The sequence below is a fragment of the Trichosurus vulpecula genome, chromosome 4 (assembly GCF_011100635.1).
Source record: "Trichosurus vulpecula isolate mTriVul1 chromosome 4, mTriVul1.pri, whole genome shotgun sequence".
Taxonomy (NCBI): domain Eukaryota; kingdom Metazoa; phylum Chordata; class Mammalia; order Diprotodontia; family Phalangeridae; genus Trichosurus; species Trichosurus vulpecula.
Genome location: NC_050576.1, coordinates 121,426,690 through 121,445,214, shown reverse-complemented (window position 1 = coordinate 121,445,214; position 18,525 = coordinate 121,426,690). Strand labels below are relative to the sequence as shown.

Here is an 18,525-nt window from a genome sequence, read left to right as displayed (position 1 = left end):
CTGAGTGCATGTTCCCAGCCAACTTACTTGACCCTGGAGTTTTTCATCGGGGTATGACTGCTTGTAGAGTAAAGACTACTTTGTTCCAAGCTTGAGGGGCTATGCTGTTGTTTTCAGAGCTATTTCTATACAGCCAGCTCTGCCGCACCAGCACTCCTCCTTTCCCAAGAACCGCCAACCTGGCCCTGACTCAGATCTTAAGCAGGCTCTGCACTCCTGCTCTGATCTGTCACTTAATTCCTCCCACCAGATGGGCCTGGAGCCAGAAGCAACTACAGCTGTAGCTCTGTAGCTGTACCACCTCTGCTGCCCCCAGGGTGGTGGCTGAACTGTGAACTCCTTTCACTCCCCGCAGCTTTTCCCACTAACCTTCTCTGTGGTCTTTGGTGTTTGTGGGTTGAGAAGTCTGGTAACTGCCACAGCTCACTGATTCAGGGCACTAGGGCCTGTTCCACCCAGCTCCTGGTCTGCTTGGTCCTGCTGCCACTCACACTGTGCTCTGCTCCCCTCTGCCTCCAGCTCTGTGTGCGATAGACCTCACCCAGCAACCATCCAGGCTGTCCTGGGCTGGAGCCCTGCTTCCCTCCACTATTTTCTGGGTTCTGCAGTTCTAGAATTTGTTCAGAGCCATTTTTTATAGGTTTTTGGAGGGACGTGGTGGGGAGCTCACGCAAGTCCCTGCTTTCCAGCCACCATCTTGGCTCCACCCCCGGAAGTCCACTTTTTAATTTCTTAATGCCAAATATTTTCTGAAATAAATTTTTTACCATCCTTCCATGTCACCGTTCACATTTAAATCAATATTAAGGAATATGTTGACTTACTTTGAAGTATCTTCTCAACTTCTTCCTAGAATTTGTCTGTTTCTTCATCCTTTACGTGAGTGTTGGTGCTATAACACATAAATTATGATTATCTTCTTGATAGTCTCTTTGCTTAAGCTTAAAATAGAACTGCAAGTTTATGATCAAGTATCCCAAGCATTACATAATATTAAGTGTGCCTTTGGGGCACATGATAAAAAGAACTCTGCAAACTCTTTTATAAATTACTTTTAGAAAAATCTTCTAGTTCACTGCAAACTTCCATTATTCATGGAACCATCACATCTAACTGTATGATTCTTAGCACTCTGCACCAATTTCTGTTACTCTACAATTATCTCTGTGGATTCAAAAGGGGGCTACTTAATATTAAGACCTGTTCTGTAATTTTTATATCACTTTCCTAGGTTGAAATGACCAAAATAGTCATCATTTAATGTCCAACATTCTCATGATCATTTTCTTCACAATTAGCTAGTCCTATCTTCAGATAGCAAATATAGGACCCGTATGCAAAGTCCCTAGAGCTTGGTAGAACCTACAAGACCTTATACTTTGCTTATAGAGCCTTTGAAATTCCAGGTTTACCTCCATCCTGTGTTAAGATATCAGAGTAGCATTTTTGTGGAAATCCATTAACTTTAGTGAGTTTGTTTTTTGTATTGTAGTAGCAAGTGGTCTGTGAAATAACAATGTTTGAGAATCAGTGGTATAATAGAATTCACTCTGATGGTATTCTGTTGCCATATTCTATTATATTGGTGTTCATGGCAGACTTGTATGGAATTCATTTAGTCCTTATTAGCTAGAGATAAATCTAGGATTTTATTCCTTTTGTACTGGAACAACATGTCAAAGTGGGTATTAATACTTAGAAACTGTATGGCTCTGTTTCACTTAACAGTTTGGAGAGGGAGGTATATTACTGTATTCATATTATAATGTACAATTTCTTTTTATCCTGAAGCATGAAGGAGAATTACAAATATTAGTTAAAAATTGAGTGGACATGATGGCTAAACTAGAGTAAGATATTTCTCCATTATTTTCATAATGACTCAGTACAGTTTTACTTTGGTGAGTCTTATTTGTAGGTCACATATAAATTACATCATATGTTTTCTTAAATTTAGTCTTGGTTTCAAGCCATACTTAGTGTCTTGTGTTTTGAAACAGTAGCCGTTTGAATATTTGGGATTTTATTTATATACAAAGAACAATTCCTTTCTAAAAATGCATCTAATGTAATCACTCCTATCATTTGATATTTCAAAAAAAAAGGTAAATATAAAAAGAAATATAAGGATGTGCATTTTTATCTAAACATGCATTACACAAGTTAGAAATGAAAACACAGCTCCTTGTCTTTTGCAGTATAGAATTCTGTCTTTTTTAGTAGTATTTCTAGACAATGCAACTTACTGTATTCAACCAAGAAGTAAAGAGCAATAAATAGAATAAAACATCTTATTAAAATTATCAAAAACCTTTTCATCCAAAGATTTCAGTGGGGGAGGAATGGTTGTGCAGGGAACCTCAAACATGCTTAATATTCTGTTAAGTTATATAATGAAAATTCTTAACAGCAAGTATTTGTGTAGCATTCTTAGATTTGCAAAACATTATACAAATATCTCATTTGATCCTCACAACAACTCTGAGAAGTAAATGTATTATTATCCCCATTTTACGGGTAAAGAAGCTGAGTTACACAGAGGTTAAGTGACTGTATTAGGTCATGCAGCTAGTGTAGCCTAATGTTAGATTTTAATTCATTTCTTCCCAACTACAGATTTAGCACTCTATCCAGTGTGCAACCACACTAACTTAATTATTGAATACTTTGCCTACTATTGGGCATTTGTTCAGAATTCTAAAAAACCTCCTAGTACCATATTTAGCTAACATATAGACTTAAATTTTTGAGTTTCAGAAATATTCATGAAGTATATCATTAAAGACTTTAAGGAAGTGAATGTCCATTCTTTGACCAAGCATCATCATATTATAAAATTTACTGAATTTTTTGTATGTCTTTATATATTTTCTCCCAGTAAAGTTTCAAACTGTCATAAAAGAAGCATTTTGGATTTAAGTGAATGCATGTGTTATAAATCCACTAGATGTAAACATTTAAATACTTACCACTGTGAAGACAAGGAAGTGGATCAGATAATTTCTATAGTTCTTTTCATGCTTAAGTAATCATTTAAAAATAATACAGAGCTCCAACTCAGAGTAAAATAATCACTGGCAACAAATTATCTGCCACAGCAGTGATCGATAACATAAAAACACTAAAGCTTCTACTTGATGTCTCTAGTTATAATTGACTGACCACAATAAATTTTCCACAAGTAAACATTAGTTTATGGCACTGTGCTTGGCACATAGTAGAGGCTTTAAATAAAATCACACTATGCACTTAGTAAATGTTTATTAATTTAATTATACCTGTTAGGTCACATAGCAGGACAGCCTGACATAGATTAGATGCCATGGGAGTACAAGCAGTCAGCCTAAAAATTCGGTGAATTGAGATAGTAGTATGGCAGACTAGACAATTTGTAGCCCAGGAATTACCCTTTACTGAGGTATTCAGACTATAGGCCCTGTCTCCTTTGCTGGATCTTCCTCCAAATCACACTCTCTAACTGTAGGTGTCCCTCATGACTCCTGGGACCTACTCTCTTCTCCCTCCACACTGCTTCACTTGGTGATTTCATTAGTTCCCATGGATTTAATTAGCATCTCTATGCTGATTATTCTTAGATCTGCCTTTCCTGCCCCAGTCTCTCTGCTCACTTTTAGTGTGGTATTTCTAACTCCCTTTCAGACATCTCAAAATGAATGTCCAGTAAACATCATAAATTCAGTATGTCCAAAACAGAACCCATTATTCCCCCCCCCCCAAAAAAAAACCCTACCCCACCACTCCTATCTTCCCTATTACTGTGGAGCAGCACTATCCTCCCAGATCCTCAAGCTTGAAACCTAGGAGTCATCCTAGATTCCTCCCTATCTCTTAATCCCCTTACCTAGTCCCTTCCAAGGCCTATTGATTTCACCTTTGCAGGATCTCTAGAATATGCCACCTTCTCCCCACTGATTGGTGGTGGTTGTCCTTCGTTCTTGAAGAGGACTAAAATGATATCGCTATGCTTGAGTCAAGATTCTGAGGACGTGTGTCTGAGGATGGCTGATTAGGCCAATACCAGCTCAGAATGCTCCACCACAGGTCGGGCACAAATAGTCCCTGTGAATGTTGGGGTGGATACTCCGAACTTGCGCATCCTGCATTCCCTTTGAGCTGTTTCAATTCTGCTTTGCTCATAGAGCACAGCACCTTCTCTGATGCGGTCCCGTGCCAGTGTCTCCCATGTCACACAATCACTTCCAGAGTTCTTGAGAGAGACTTTGAGAGTGTCCTTGTATTGCTTCTTCTGACCACCATGTGAACGCTTGCCCTGTGTGAGTTCTCCATAAAATAGTCTTTTTCGCAAGTGTATGTTTTGCATTTGAACAACATGGCTAGCCAGCCCATCGGAGTTGTGCTCGCTGAAGCAGAGTTTGAATGCTTGGCAATTTACTTCAAGTAAGGACCTCAGTGTCTGGTACCTTATCCTGCCAGGTGATCTTCAGAATCTTCCTAAGACAATTCAAGTGGAAGTGATTCAGTTTCCTGGCGTGGTGCTGGAAGACTGCCCAGGTTTCACAGGCATACAACAATGAGGTCAGCACCACAGCTCTGTAGACCTTCAGTTTGGTAATCAGTCCTAATACCTTTTCTCTCCCATACTTTCCTTCCGAGCCTTCCAAGCACTGAGCTTGCTTTGACAATGGATGCGTCAACCTCATTATCGGTCTCCTCTGATAGTAGAGCAGTGTACTACTATACCTCATTCCTGGACTCTTACAATACCCTGGCTGGTGGGTCTGCATGTCTCAAGTCTCTCCCCACTCCAAACCATTCTCCATTCACCCACTAGCACGGTTTTCCTAAAATACAGGTCTGATCATTGTATCCTGCTACTCACTAACCTCCAGTAATTTCTTATTGCCTCTGGGAGCAAATACAAAATCCTCTGTTTGATATTCAAAGCCCTTCATAACCTAACCCCCTCCTGCTTTTCCAGTCTTCTTACACCTTACTCCCCAGCACATTACAATATAGTTGGAAAGATAACACAAATATATACAAATTAAGTGACATTTAGAAGTTAAATAACTACTCAGGACAAACATAGAAAAACTGCTGTGAGGATAGACCTGATGTTGACCTTAATTGTGAGAGTGATAATTGTTACAGGATAGAAAAAACAAAGACTCAGGGACGACATGGTAGGAGAGATGAGGTTTAAGCTGGGCCTTTAAAGATACCTAGAATGTATACAGGTGGAAAGCAGTATAGAGGGGTCCTTAATTCTCAAAATGCTGGCACATTTCAAGCAAGCAGAATAAATCACTAAAAATAAGTGTATGAGGGGCACTTGTTGCTATGATATTAGTGTATACTCGTATATTGATTACTAAGTATATAAAGTATTCAAGTGTTAGGGCAAATTAGATTGTGTTAAACGAACTTGAATAGTGATATCAGCACCATTGTAAGCTTATTTAATTGAAGTACCCCCAATAGCTTTTTAGAAACCCTATAGAGTAATTTGCTGTATAAAAAGGTGAAAATTTTTCCAGATGTCAGAGTAACCTCACTCACCAAATTCTAATTACTGCCTGAAATGCATGAAATGATCACCACTACCATTCAGGAATCATTTATGTAACATCATAAAGAGGCACAAAGTATAAGCTGGCAAATGGCTTGACACATTACAAGCGCAAAGAGGAGAAGCCTTGAAATGAGCTGTTCAGGGAGACAAGGTGTATGTTTATGAACATTTCGAGGCATGATGTGATTAGAGTACAATAGTCACGTTGGGCCTCAGATAAGGCATAGAACACACCATATGTGGGGAGGCTTATGCTTCTCAAAGCAGGAAGCACACTGAGGTAACAGGAAAAAATGTTTGGTAACAAGCTTATAGGAGAGTATTGACGAGAATGTCATTTTCAGCAATTTGATAGGCTTTTTAGTAAGAGCTGTTGTCCTTTCATTGAGGGTTAGAAATAAAAATGAGTACTTAATTCTCAAATGCTAGCACATTTCAGACAAACAGACTGAATCACCAAAAAGAAATTTGACCTTCTTATTGAGTACTGAAAGAAAAAAAGATGCTCCAAGCAATCCTGATTATCTGCAATTCAGCACCACCTTTTCTAGATATGATTATAACAATAGTTATCCTTTTCATGTATTTATCAAGTACCTGTTTTTATTTGACGTTATTCTTGGCACATCATACAATTATAACCCCTACTCTCCAGGAGTTTGTCATCTAAGACAGACCATAGTGACATATAAAAACATGACAGGGTCCTATGAACGTATCAGTGAGAAACAATGAATAAATACATGAGAAGTGAGGTTTAGTATTTACATTATTTGTGTAGAATCCCTTCTGTCCTTATTTTCCAATGCCCACTGCAAAGGTGGGAAGGGTCCCATAAGAGCTAAGACTACCTCTCCCCTCAGGATTCTGTCATTGGGTAACCATGAGGGGCTAGGATTTCTAATATTCACAAGTTCTCATCTGGTGTGCCCTGGCCAATAGTAATCAACAGTTAGCAACAGTTAGCTTTTACAAGAAAGTATTTACTCCAAAGGAATAAGCAAAGCCAGAAATTACAGGAACATTCCTCCAAATGGAGAACATTCTATTCCTTCGTCCTGCCCTCAGTCCCTGGGAAGAATGAGCTCATACATAAAGCACAAACATACACATGTAGGGAACAAATGGGACTAACTGCTCCTGAGTCTAGGAGGCCCTTTTCTATCTTCATGAAATTCCCACCAAGTTCAATGCAATGTACAAGTTGCTCCCATGCTCAGGTAGGCTGCCTCTTTCTAATATGCTGTATTTTAGCCGATAAGCTATTGCAGTGCTGATCTGGATCAAGCAAGTTGTTCAGCTGCTGTACTGGCTCCACAGCAGACTCACCTATGGCTGCTCTCAACCCCAGTGGTCTCTGCTACCAACCTCAGTCACTGAAAAGACCTCTGATGGCTCTTTTAAAGCTCACAAAGTTTTAACATGATAAATGCCATCTCCAGAAACTCATCCATCTAAAATCTGGAAAGAATAAACACAAGAGAGGCAAAAGAAATGAAAGTATCATGCATTCACAAACATATAGCAGCTAGGTGGAGGAATACAACTTGTGATTGACCTTCCACTCAGCAGCTCACAGCAACACATTCTAAACTCTTGTACGCATCCTCAGGTTTGGCTCATAGTCAGTCCTTCCAGCTCCTGTGCCAACCAGAAAACTCTTCAGTACCACACCATACCTGCCTTCCGGTTACTCGGCACTTAGCACAGTGATTGGCACATAATGAGCGCTTAACAATGCTAATTGACTGACTGAATCTATTCCTTTGCATTCCCGTTCATACTCTCCCAGTTTACTCTTTATGTTTTTTGCTTCTTTCAAGATTCAAATCAAATCCCATCTTCTATAAGAGGCCTTAACTGGTTTTCCCACTCACCCATCCACCCACAATTACTAGGCTTTTTTATTTATTATATATTATGTATTATATATAATATTATATGTCATAGTATTATATATTATACATATAATTTATATTTATATAATTTATTAACATATAAATTTATGTAATTTATAAATTATATGGTTTATATGCCTACTATAGTCCAGGCATTGCACTAAGTACTTTTTAAAGCAAATATTTAATTCTCAGCAACTCTACGAGGTAAATGCTATCATTATCCCTATTTTAGAGTTAAGGAAACTGAGGCAAACAGTGGTTAAGGGATTTGCCCAGGGTCACACAGCTAGTAAGTATCCGAGATGGGATTTGAACTCAGGTCTTAGTAATTCTAAGCTCAACTCACTATCTACTGAGCCATTGAATATATGTTCAGTGATGAAAAGCAAATAAACACCAGACCTAAATGCATTGTTTATGTCTCCCAATGCCTTATAAGAGCAATGTAATTTAAATTATGTACTTTATTACCTACTATATGTCACCCAGGCTACAAAGGAAATAAAAAATAGAATTCCTGTTTGCAGAGAGCTTAAATCTAGGTGAGAATGCAACACTTATGTACATAAAGAAGTTTCTGAACAAGATGTTATTTTATCAGCACTGAATTTGGATATAATAAAGTACCAAATGTAGGATGAATTGAGAGAACAAGAAAGAATCAAATCAATGCCAGTTACTATTCACCATATGTATTCATATCTAGATGCATAAAATTTGGCCACTTAAAAGTTCCACAACCTTTTTTCCTTGAAAAATTAACTGTAACTTCAGAAAGTTTGAAAGGCATACAGGCATCATTGTATTGGATAAATTGCTTCTATACATTATTAATGCTTTATGCCACACATTGCAACTCAGTAAAGCTTTCAGAGTTTCTATTGAAAATTAATGTTCACATGCTTTTAAAAAGATTTTTCTTCAGCCCTTTTCATGACCACATGATGTAATAATGATGAATGAAAGGAGGTTTTACAACTTCAAGAAGTTTGAAAAACAGTGATGTTTAAGGGGATATGTATATATCATTATTGTTTGCCATACATGTCAGTAACATTTTACCACTTAATCAGAGCTTTCTGTGTCTTTTTTTTTCCAAGAAAGTTGAATGACTTTAAAAAGTTTGAAAAGCCTTAATTGGATATATATACACATTCAGGGCTTTTCAAATTTCTTGAAGTCACAGAACGTGCTTGGGGAAAAAATGCAGTACTTGAATTGTCGTAGGGTTTTGTTGATATTCATATATGGGAGATCATAATAATTAGCCCTCACTATATCCTGCCATATTTATTTAAATTATTAAATTAATACTTAAAATCCTGCCCAGTTTGAACCTTTTATATCATTATTTTGAGTATATGCGAAGATATGTTAGAACATCCAGAGGAGAGACAGAAGTAACTTTAAGTGAAAACTAATAGAGAATTGGAGGAAATATTAAGTTTTTTTTTCCTTCATAAACAAAAATTGTACTCTTGAATTGTCATCAGTAGGATATATACTGTACTAAACTATAGCCATGATTTGTGATGTGCCATTCTACTCTTATCCATTGAGAACAAAACATGCATTTTATGGTAGTTGCAAATTTTTTTTTTCTGGAACCAACCCAGACATCTAAGAGCCATATTTATTTTTCATCTCTCAAGAAAAGAAAAATAAGTGTGGAGGGAAGTTCAGTTGGGAAGGTAGTAGAAGTTAAGATACAAATTAGAGTACCAGGCATCTACAGAAAGTTTTCAAAGAACCCTTTGGAAAGACTCAAGAAACCCCCATTGTGTCCAAATGTCTCTCTCCTCAGTCAGAACTAGACTATTAGTAATGGCAGATAAGAAACCAGAAGAAACCACCAGTACCCCCAGGACCAGTTCCCAATGCTGCCAGTATTAATAGTCACTTCCCAGGGCTATGGACTTTTTCTTAAGTGATGGTGAAGCCAAACATAAATGGGAAAGAGCAGAATAATCTGCCCCTTCAATATTAACTGTTAAGATTACACTAAAAAATCTAAGTGTCATGATGACACTACTGGAATCTTGGTGACTAGAAGATGAGGACCCAAAGCCCCAAGGTCTTGCCAGTTCCCAATATGAGATGATTAGCCAAAGTTTACGAGTGTAGCTTGTAGCCATAGAACAGTTTTCTCTGTGAAGCTTGTATCAACCATAGAACCTGTACCTCATACCATTTTTCAGTATTGAACTCTTTGAGACTGGAGGAAAGTAGTATAAATAATGACTAACTCCAATAATGTGTTCACCTTTCAGATAAATTTAACTCTCTATCCCACCTTACACACACACACACACACACACACACACACACACATTTCATTAGTCAACTATAACTTTCATCAGTACTTAGTGTTAATGTATTGTACATGAGCACTTACTGAGCCTGCTGGTCATATATTTACATTTTCATTTAAAATAAGCCCAGTTAGCCAGTGTCTTTTGAACACCCAGCCTAGGTAGGTCCCCATCTGGGCATCATCATAAATAATGGTTACAGTTCCAAATATAAGATTATAAGATTATGGTTTACATATCTATGTGTGTATATACACACATATATACATGCATGTATATACACATACATATACATATATGTGTGTGTGTATATATATAAAATATATACATATTTGATTATAGCTTGGAAGCTACTGGATTTCATTCAGCCTATTATAGTGGCTCAAATCCTAGATGTCTGTTTGCATGGTGATATCTCTCCAACTCTTAACATACCATCACAGCCAAGTACCAGGTAAGAGATGCCTAAGACAGAGCTGTCCCCTAGTTAACTTGCACAGTCTCAGAGAAAACAATTTAGTTATTTTGTGATTCAACCAGTTCTTACTCTTGTGTTTACTAATGTAAGGGAATAGCTATGCCTTTTAGTTGTTCCATTTAATGTGTTGAGACAAAGTGCCACAGAGACATGGAGGGGTGGGGGTAGTACTGAGTCAGTTCTGACCTACTAGAGCAGGTTCACACTAGCCTGGCTTTTGCAGCCCCTTTACTTTCCTCTGCCACAGCTTTGCTGTGGTGATGACACTTGCAGGCCTGCTTCATTGCTGTGCAGCTGATGCCCTGTCCAGGCTTATATGTTTCTAACTGACAGTGAGTATTCTTGCCAAACGCCAGGGACCATAGTCACATCTGTTTGTCTCTCCTCTGGAGCTTGTCTGAGGCTGCTTGGGAACACATTTTATCCAGAGGGCAGCTTTAACTAGGTCTAATACTCTGAAAAGCCTCTATTTGCAAATGCATACAATGAGGCGACAAGTTCCTGTTGTCTTTCCTTTAAAATTATTCCATCTGACACTGCCTGCCCCAGTCCCTGTCAGCCCCACGTCAAAAGCCAAGTTTTCAGGCAAGGTGGTCTTAACGAGTTTTTATTTTTTTCCCCTCCTGATAAAATGCCTAGCTTCCCACCACATCACTATTTATAATGATAGCTTGCAGCAAGCCATGAATGAAGGAGATGAATCTATGTGGTTCTTAAGAATAAAAAGTAAAAAGGCCGCATTCTTTTCTAGTTCTTTGTCTTTTGATTATAGTATTAAGAAGCAGGTTTGGGAATTTAGCTATGATTCAAGGGTCAGAGTTCCACCTGTTCCCCCATTATTGCATTAGCAAAATTTATTGATATCATACCAGCACATCCAGGTTTAGGTTTAAAGTTGCAGCTGAATGAAGGTGCCTGGCTCATGTAACCAGATTAGTTCTTTGTCCTCTCGTCTTAAAGATACATGCTTATTCTCACCTAATAATGAATACAACAGCATATATGAAATAATAAATCCTTAGCTTTTCCTTCCCCAAGCAGTCACAATGAATAAAAGGAGGTATTAGGACTTCAAAAAGTTTGAAAAGCAGTGATGTTCAAGGAGATATGTGTAGATCATTATTATTTGTCATATATATCAATAACTTTTTACACTTAATCAGAGCTTTCATTTGCAATGTTGTGAATGCACTGATACCGTTTTATTGTTAGTTTCACTCAGTGCCCAATGGCAGAGTCTTCTCTAGTTTTTAATAATGTTGGGTCTGTTCATTTACAGTACAAACTATAGTTTTCCTTCTCAGTACCATAGCAAAAAGATAACCACTATCACCTTGACTGGTGATCTAAGTGTGCTGCTTTTCAAAGACAAATGATTCATTTATGTTGAAAGAACAAGGCTGCCTTTCAGACATTCATTGATTTTAAATTAAAAAGTAACTGCTATGTTCTACATGAAGGGTGACAACAATAACAAAGTAGTTCTTACTTAGTGTTATTTGTTACAACTCTATTACAGGTGCCTCAAGGAAGAAGGGGGGTGGGGACTGAGTCTGGAGTACCTTAATCTTATTGATCAATAATCCAGATATCTCAATGCAGTGTAACAGATAATCAATTCTTGGTAAAATTACTCAAACACAGCTGGAGCTGTTGCTCCTGTGGCTTAGGTCTTCAGGTTCAGCAGGCTACTTTATTAGTTTCTATATTTCATCTTTCTTGCATTCTTGTCCATTAGCTCTGCATAGCAATACTGCAGGGAAAATCAAATCCAAATATTATTCTTCCTTTTCTTTCTTTCTTCCTTCCTCCCTTCCTTGTTTTCTTTTTTTTTTTTTCTTTCTTTCCTTCTTTTGTTTTCTTCCTTTTTGGACAAGCATTCCTAAGAGTGGTAGTTGTTTTCTTAATCTATAAAATATGGACGGAATATATTTGAGTATAAAAGAAAGTCATCTACTCTCCCTTTGCACTATTTGTACACCCTGCCAGCTATGTTTTAATAAAGACTTCATTAATTCAAATTATGTGATTCTCAATTTTTGATCATTTACACTGCTAAACAAAAGTGTATTTTTGTAGTATTTAGAAAAACTGCATTTTCTAAACAAGTTAATAGGAAAAACAAAATGTTTACTTAAAAGAACTACATTTCACCCACTTCTGAACAATTCCTTTATTTTGTAAACAATATTGTATAAGCAAAAGCAGTACTGTTCAAGCTAGTGTTTGGGGTATGCTAATTTCAAATCATCCTTATTTTTTCATTTAAGGAGACCTCTACTGGGCAATATTTCACTAGCAACTAGGTTGAGTTATTTTTAAAGTAGCAGAGCTAAATTTTTTAATTCAAATCTTCATTAATTCAAACTTTTTTCCCCACATGGTCTATATTAGTAAACTTTTGTGTTTTTCTCTTAGTACATGTATTTGAAGTATTGAAATGTATGTATTCTGAATATTATGATTTCTTTGTACACCTTGTAGTACTTAGTAAAGTAGCACTGTATACCCCCACCATATTTGTGTACTGAATTCGTGTTGAATGAATTATGTAACAACCCCATAGCTTAGCAAATTAACTTCTAATTCCTTAAACCAAATGTCTATTCTGTTCATAGTTTTATCTTAGTTAATGGTGCTGTTAAACAGTTTAGTTAACTCATTTTAATTAATGGCTCTGTTAACAAAATAATTTACAATGTTCTTACAACAAAAATATTTATACTTTTATTCAGTTTTTTTTTTAATTGAATCTAAGTACTTCATGGCATGCCAAAGAAATCAGCCTTACTCTGCATATGAAAGGTGAAGAATTTACTATTCAAGTTATTTTATCTGTCATATATGATATCCCTATCAGATATGTGATAAATGAAATGACCTTTTTTGAGTTTTGAATTTACTCTTTTTCTGATTTAGCCAGTTATTTGTAGCACTATATATAGACATAGCCTTAAATTGTATCTCTTTAAAGCACATTCCTTTGGATGAGAGAATTTAAAGCTGGGTGGGACCATAGTGGTTATTGAGTCCAGGGTTTCTTAACTTAGAGTCTATGAACTTTTAAAAATCATTTTGATAACTGTATTTCAGTATCATTTGGTTTCCTTTGTAATATTATGCATTTTATTTTAGGCATTTAAAAGTGTAATTCTGAGGAGGGGTCCACAGACTTTACCACGGTCCTAAGATGCAAAGAAAAAGTCAAGGTCTAGAATATTGGCCTTACTTTATAGAAGAAGCAGATGAGACCCATAAAGTAAAAGTGATGTGGCTTTCTGTCACACAGGAATTTTTCTTTAAACATGTCTTATAACATTTTTCAGATGAGAAGTTTTGTTCAAGTAAAAAAAAGTAAATCAGACAATTGATTGTATTATTTTGGAGCTTCTACTTATCACTGTAAATTAGAAATTTCAAGGTATGAAATTGTTTTTAGAGATTATATTTAAAATATCACTTTGACTCCCACAACAATGAAACATGAAAATCCACATGATTACATTCAATTCTTAACTCAAAGCCAATGTAAACAATATTGTCCTCTGGCCAATAAAAATCATCTATATTCTGCCTACCTCATAGCAGGTTGTCCTTAAATTGCAGGTGGAGGAAATTTTTATTCAGGGCTAGGTTAGATGGCTACCAGGGTCCCTTTTTTTTTCTGAGATCATGTTTCTGTGATCATAAAGTAGACATAAATTACCATACTTTTGCAAAATGAGGACATTTTATTCCTAAAAACTCAGAGAAATGAAACCCTCACTTTAAATGAATGAAACTCCAAAAACAACTGAATAAATTTTTTGCATAAAATACTTATTATTAATTTCTTCCAAAAATATGAACTGAAATTTTTTATTCTACAATTTGCATACCTTTCTTATTCTTTTTTCTTCTTTCTTTTTCAAGACAACTTTTTTTTTAATGAGGAGGTATTATTGCTTACAAGTGAAAAAGATGCAGCCCAGACATCATTACCTTTTCCATTGCAGTGAGAATGTTTACAAAGCACAACGTGAAATAGAAATCACTTTGGCTATTTACACCACCTAGATTAACCAGATAGGTAATAAACTTTCCCCCTCTAAACCTAATCTAAGGAATATCCCAGTATTTGAAAGTGTTGTTGCATATTTCAGTCAATCATTCCATCAGTAAGCATTTATTAAGCACCTACTATGTGCCAGACACTGTACTAAGCACTGGGGATACAAATAGAGGCAAAAGACAGTACCTTTCCTCAAGAAGCTCACAGTGTAATAAGGAAGATGATAAGAGCAAATATGTACAGGATAAATAGAAAATTAATAGAAAGAAGGCACTAGAATTAGGAAAGGTTAAGAAGGGCTTCAAAATAAGTTACTTGCTTCCAACTAATTTGTAATCACTTTTACTGTTGGGCAATACAGCCTTAAATCTAACCTAAATCTCTGAATATTTTGAACTTATTTTCTCTAGATCAGTCCATTGTAGAGACAGAAATTAACTGGACATATTTCTGTTTACAATATCTTCACACATTTGCATAGGTTTTAATTTCCTCAGCATTTTCTTTTGAACAGATATTTTCAAATTATATATTAGGAAAACTAAGAACCCCTTGAAACAATGCTATGAGTTTTTTGGGGTCAAGTTTGGTTCTTTTGCAAAAGCACGGCAATTTATGTTTGCTTTGCGTTCAGAGGAACACAGAATCTCAGAGTCCCATCTATTCCAACCCATACTGAACGAGAATTCCCCTACTAGCCTTTTGCCTGAAAATCATTAGGAAGAGGGAATCCACAATTTTCTGAAGCAGCCATTCCATTTTGGGACAACTGATTATTAGGAAAGACAACATAGTACAGTGGATAGAAGGGTGATCTTGTAGTCAGTAAGGCCTGCTTCATTCACATACTGGATATGTGACCACGAGCAAGTTACTTGACTCTCAGGGCCCTGAAGGAATTGATAAATCAGCACTACTCTCATGCTTATAAAATTACAAATCTGTACACACACACACACACACACACACACACACACACACACACACAAAAATCTGTCTTGCTGCAGCTCCCCCCTGTTCTTCTTAGTTCTTTCATCTAGAACAAGCTGGAAAAGACTGCTTACTCATATAATTGTCCTTTTCAAAAAAAGGGGGACAGGGGAGAATAATTACAATGTGTTTAGTCTGGTGTCTGGCACATACTACATACTTTATGTTATATATTATTTTTATTATTATGTACATACAAGATATGTGTATATCTAGTTATTTCCATGTTATCCTCACCGTTAGACTATATACTCCTTGAAGGCAGGGACTGTTTCCATCTTTCTTTGTATCCCCAGTGCTTAGCACAGTACTTGGAACATGGTAAGGATTTAATAAAATTTTTTTGACTAAGTAGGCCTCGAAGATGCTAAGACAAAAATGAAAAAAAAAAGGAATGTTTTTAAATTCAGTGTATTAATTGCCCTGCAAATAATAGACAATTTAATATTTTTCAGAAAATTGAATTGAAAACCAAAATTAGACATCATAATCTAATACTGCCTATTTTCAAGTATAGTAGAAGACTAATTTCTTGGTTAGTACCTATTGTTAGCCTTACAATCCAGTATCATCAACGTTTTCCTGAAAGCAGTACCAACAGTGCTGACATTCAGCTTACATTCCCTTACCTGGCCAATGAACTATTAACTTAAGGCTTCTCCTAGTTTGGATTAAAAGAAGGAACATTATGATTTTCCTTTTGTCTCTTTCAGCTGTTTTAAATGAATTCCCTGTTGCATAATATCCTAAAAGAAATTGATCATGTTTTTCCTGTAATAAATGTTGTTCTGACAGTAAGGCATTAGTAACCAATTGATAACCTAGCAACAATATTGTGATCTCTTTAGATAATTAATCTTAGCTATTTTCCTGTCAGAAGCAACAGTGTTTGATTTTATGTTGAGCTAGAAAGATTGCCAGTTTTGAAAATTAAAAAGCATTCCTTTTATATTATTCATTCCAGTAACAATTTATGATGGCGCATTTAGCTGCTGAACGCTTGTCAACAAACGTAATTATGTTTCGATATAAACAAGATTGGTGGCTTTACTATGCAGCTTCATCTTTGTTGAGAATGTTTTGATTTAGGTTCAGATTATACAAGCTGTGTATTTATGTGTCATATTTTTCCTCCTTTGTTAATAGTTTTCTCTGATAATTACTTATAGACAAACAAGTATGCATTTAGGATCCTTGTGCATGGGAGACATCAAACGGAGGAGAAAGGCTGCACCCTTGCCTGGACCTACTGCAACAGGTAAAATTAAATTTTTTAATTCTTAAATATTTAAAGGTTATAAATTCACCAGAATCAAAATATAGTCAATTCTCAGTTACCTGCACTGGAGAAATAATGTATTTACAGCAAATCAAGAATAATAGCAAATAATGTTACTAAAAATCTTTCATATTTGGTTTTAGAATGTATTAGGTCATCTTTAATCACCAGAACTTTCCTCAGTTAATCACTAAATAATAAATCAACAAATATTTAATGAGTAATATGCATACCGGGCATTATAGTAGGTGCTGTGGAAGAATAAAAGCCCCCTCCAATAGTTGGCCATCTGATTGGGAATACAAAGTTTAAACATATGAATAATTAAATAACAGTAAATACAATTACCCATCACAAAGGAAAGTATAAGATAGCCTGGATTAGGAGAGAATACTGGGTTATGAGTCTAGAAACCTGGATTCTAGTTGCTACCCTGCAATTGGTGAGCTTTGTAACCTTAGTCAGATCTTATCTAGACCTCTGATTCCTCATTTATAAAGTGAGAGGTTTATAGTGGAGGAACTCCAAGGTCCTTTTCAACTCAGTAGTTCTAGTTCCATGCAAATGAGTAGTATTGACAGCAGATTTCAAAGGAAGGAGAAAACACTATGGACCAGAGCATTTTCATGGAAAATGTCAGAATTTGTGATAGGCCTTAAAAGATGAGTGCCTGGTTTCTAAAACCAGATCCCGCACCAATTTATACCTGAAGGACAGATTCAAAGAACATATTGGGTACAAGAGAGAAATTAACCGAGGATTATGATTTTGCCTGGGTTTACAATTGACATATGAATTATATGTGAATAATCAAAAGTTAACTATAATATATTTGCAGTCCAACAAATTAGGAATCTGAGAAAATGTTCCTAAGGTAGGCACTCAATTAGTTGTAAAGAAAATCTGTTGTTTACTGACAACCTTTCTAATGTTTCATCTCCTTTTGTCTTTGTTTTTTATTTTGGTGGAGAGGAAGTAAGGTGGGAAGGATCCTTAAAGGGAAAAAAAAATACTTTGCCCTCATGATTTATCAGTTCAATTCGATAAATATTGATTAGGTACCTACTATATAGTATTCAGAGCAACTCAGTAGGAATAAACAATGATATTCATTCCTAGGAATTTTACTCAGAAGCAACAGAAAATAAAAGATGGAAAACAGAAGAATCTCTATTTAGAACTGTATGGCCCATACTTGAGAGTTTAAAAGAAAAACTAACTGGAGTATAAAATTAGTATAACCCAATGTAAAGTTATTACTAGAGTAAGCAGTCTAAAGGGTAGCTAGGTGGCGCAGAAGATAGTGTGCTGGGCCTAGAGTCAGGAAAACTCCTCTTCCTGAGTTCAAATCAGATACTTACTAGCTGTGAGACCCTGGGCAAGTCCTTAACCCTGTTGGCCTCAGTTTCCTCCTCCGTATAATAAGCTGGAGAAGGAAATTGCAAACCACTCCAGGGTCTTTGCCAAGAAAACCCCCGATGGAATCATAGAGAGTCAGACATGACTGAAAAATGACTAAACAACAAGAAAGTAGCCTAAAAAGCCATAGTGTTTTGTTTTTACAAGATGTGGTTATAGGCTTTATATTTAAGAGATCTTGTATCTGTCAGTTAAACTGTTCAGGAGAAAAAGCATGTCAGTATATGCATATGTGTTTCTGTTTGTCATGACATAACTATACCTACATCTATGTATATGCATATACATATATATATAAATATAAAGTTAAATATTTATAGAATCAGTAAATTTTAGATTCAGAAAAGTTCTTAGAGATCATCTAGTTTCACCCCTTCTCTTTAGGGATGTAGGAACTGAGGTTCCAAAAAGTACAACGACTTTTTCAAGGTCATAAAACTAATTATTGATAGAGCCAAGACTAGAGCCAGGTTTCCTCCACAATGACACTTCACACATAACTTAGTATACATGAAAATGCTACAATTCAATTTAAAAAAAA

General features: G+C 36.1%; 1 protein-coding gene across 2 annotated transcripts in view; it reads left to right on the top strand.

Moving 5' to 3' along the window:
* Positions 1 to 18,525, top strand: part of GPATCH2 (G-patch domain containing 2) — a 263,126-nt gene that overhangs the window by 224,151 nt on the left and 20,450 nt on the right. For both annotated transcript variants that reach the window (XM_036754825.1, XM_036754826.1), the window contains exon 9: positions 16,456 to 16,544. In XM_036754825.1, the coding sequence (XP_036610720.1) occupies positions 16,456 to 16,544 (89 nt within the window). The remainder of the gene's footprint in view (positions 1 to 16,455; positions 16,545 to 18,525) is intronic.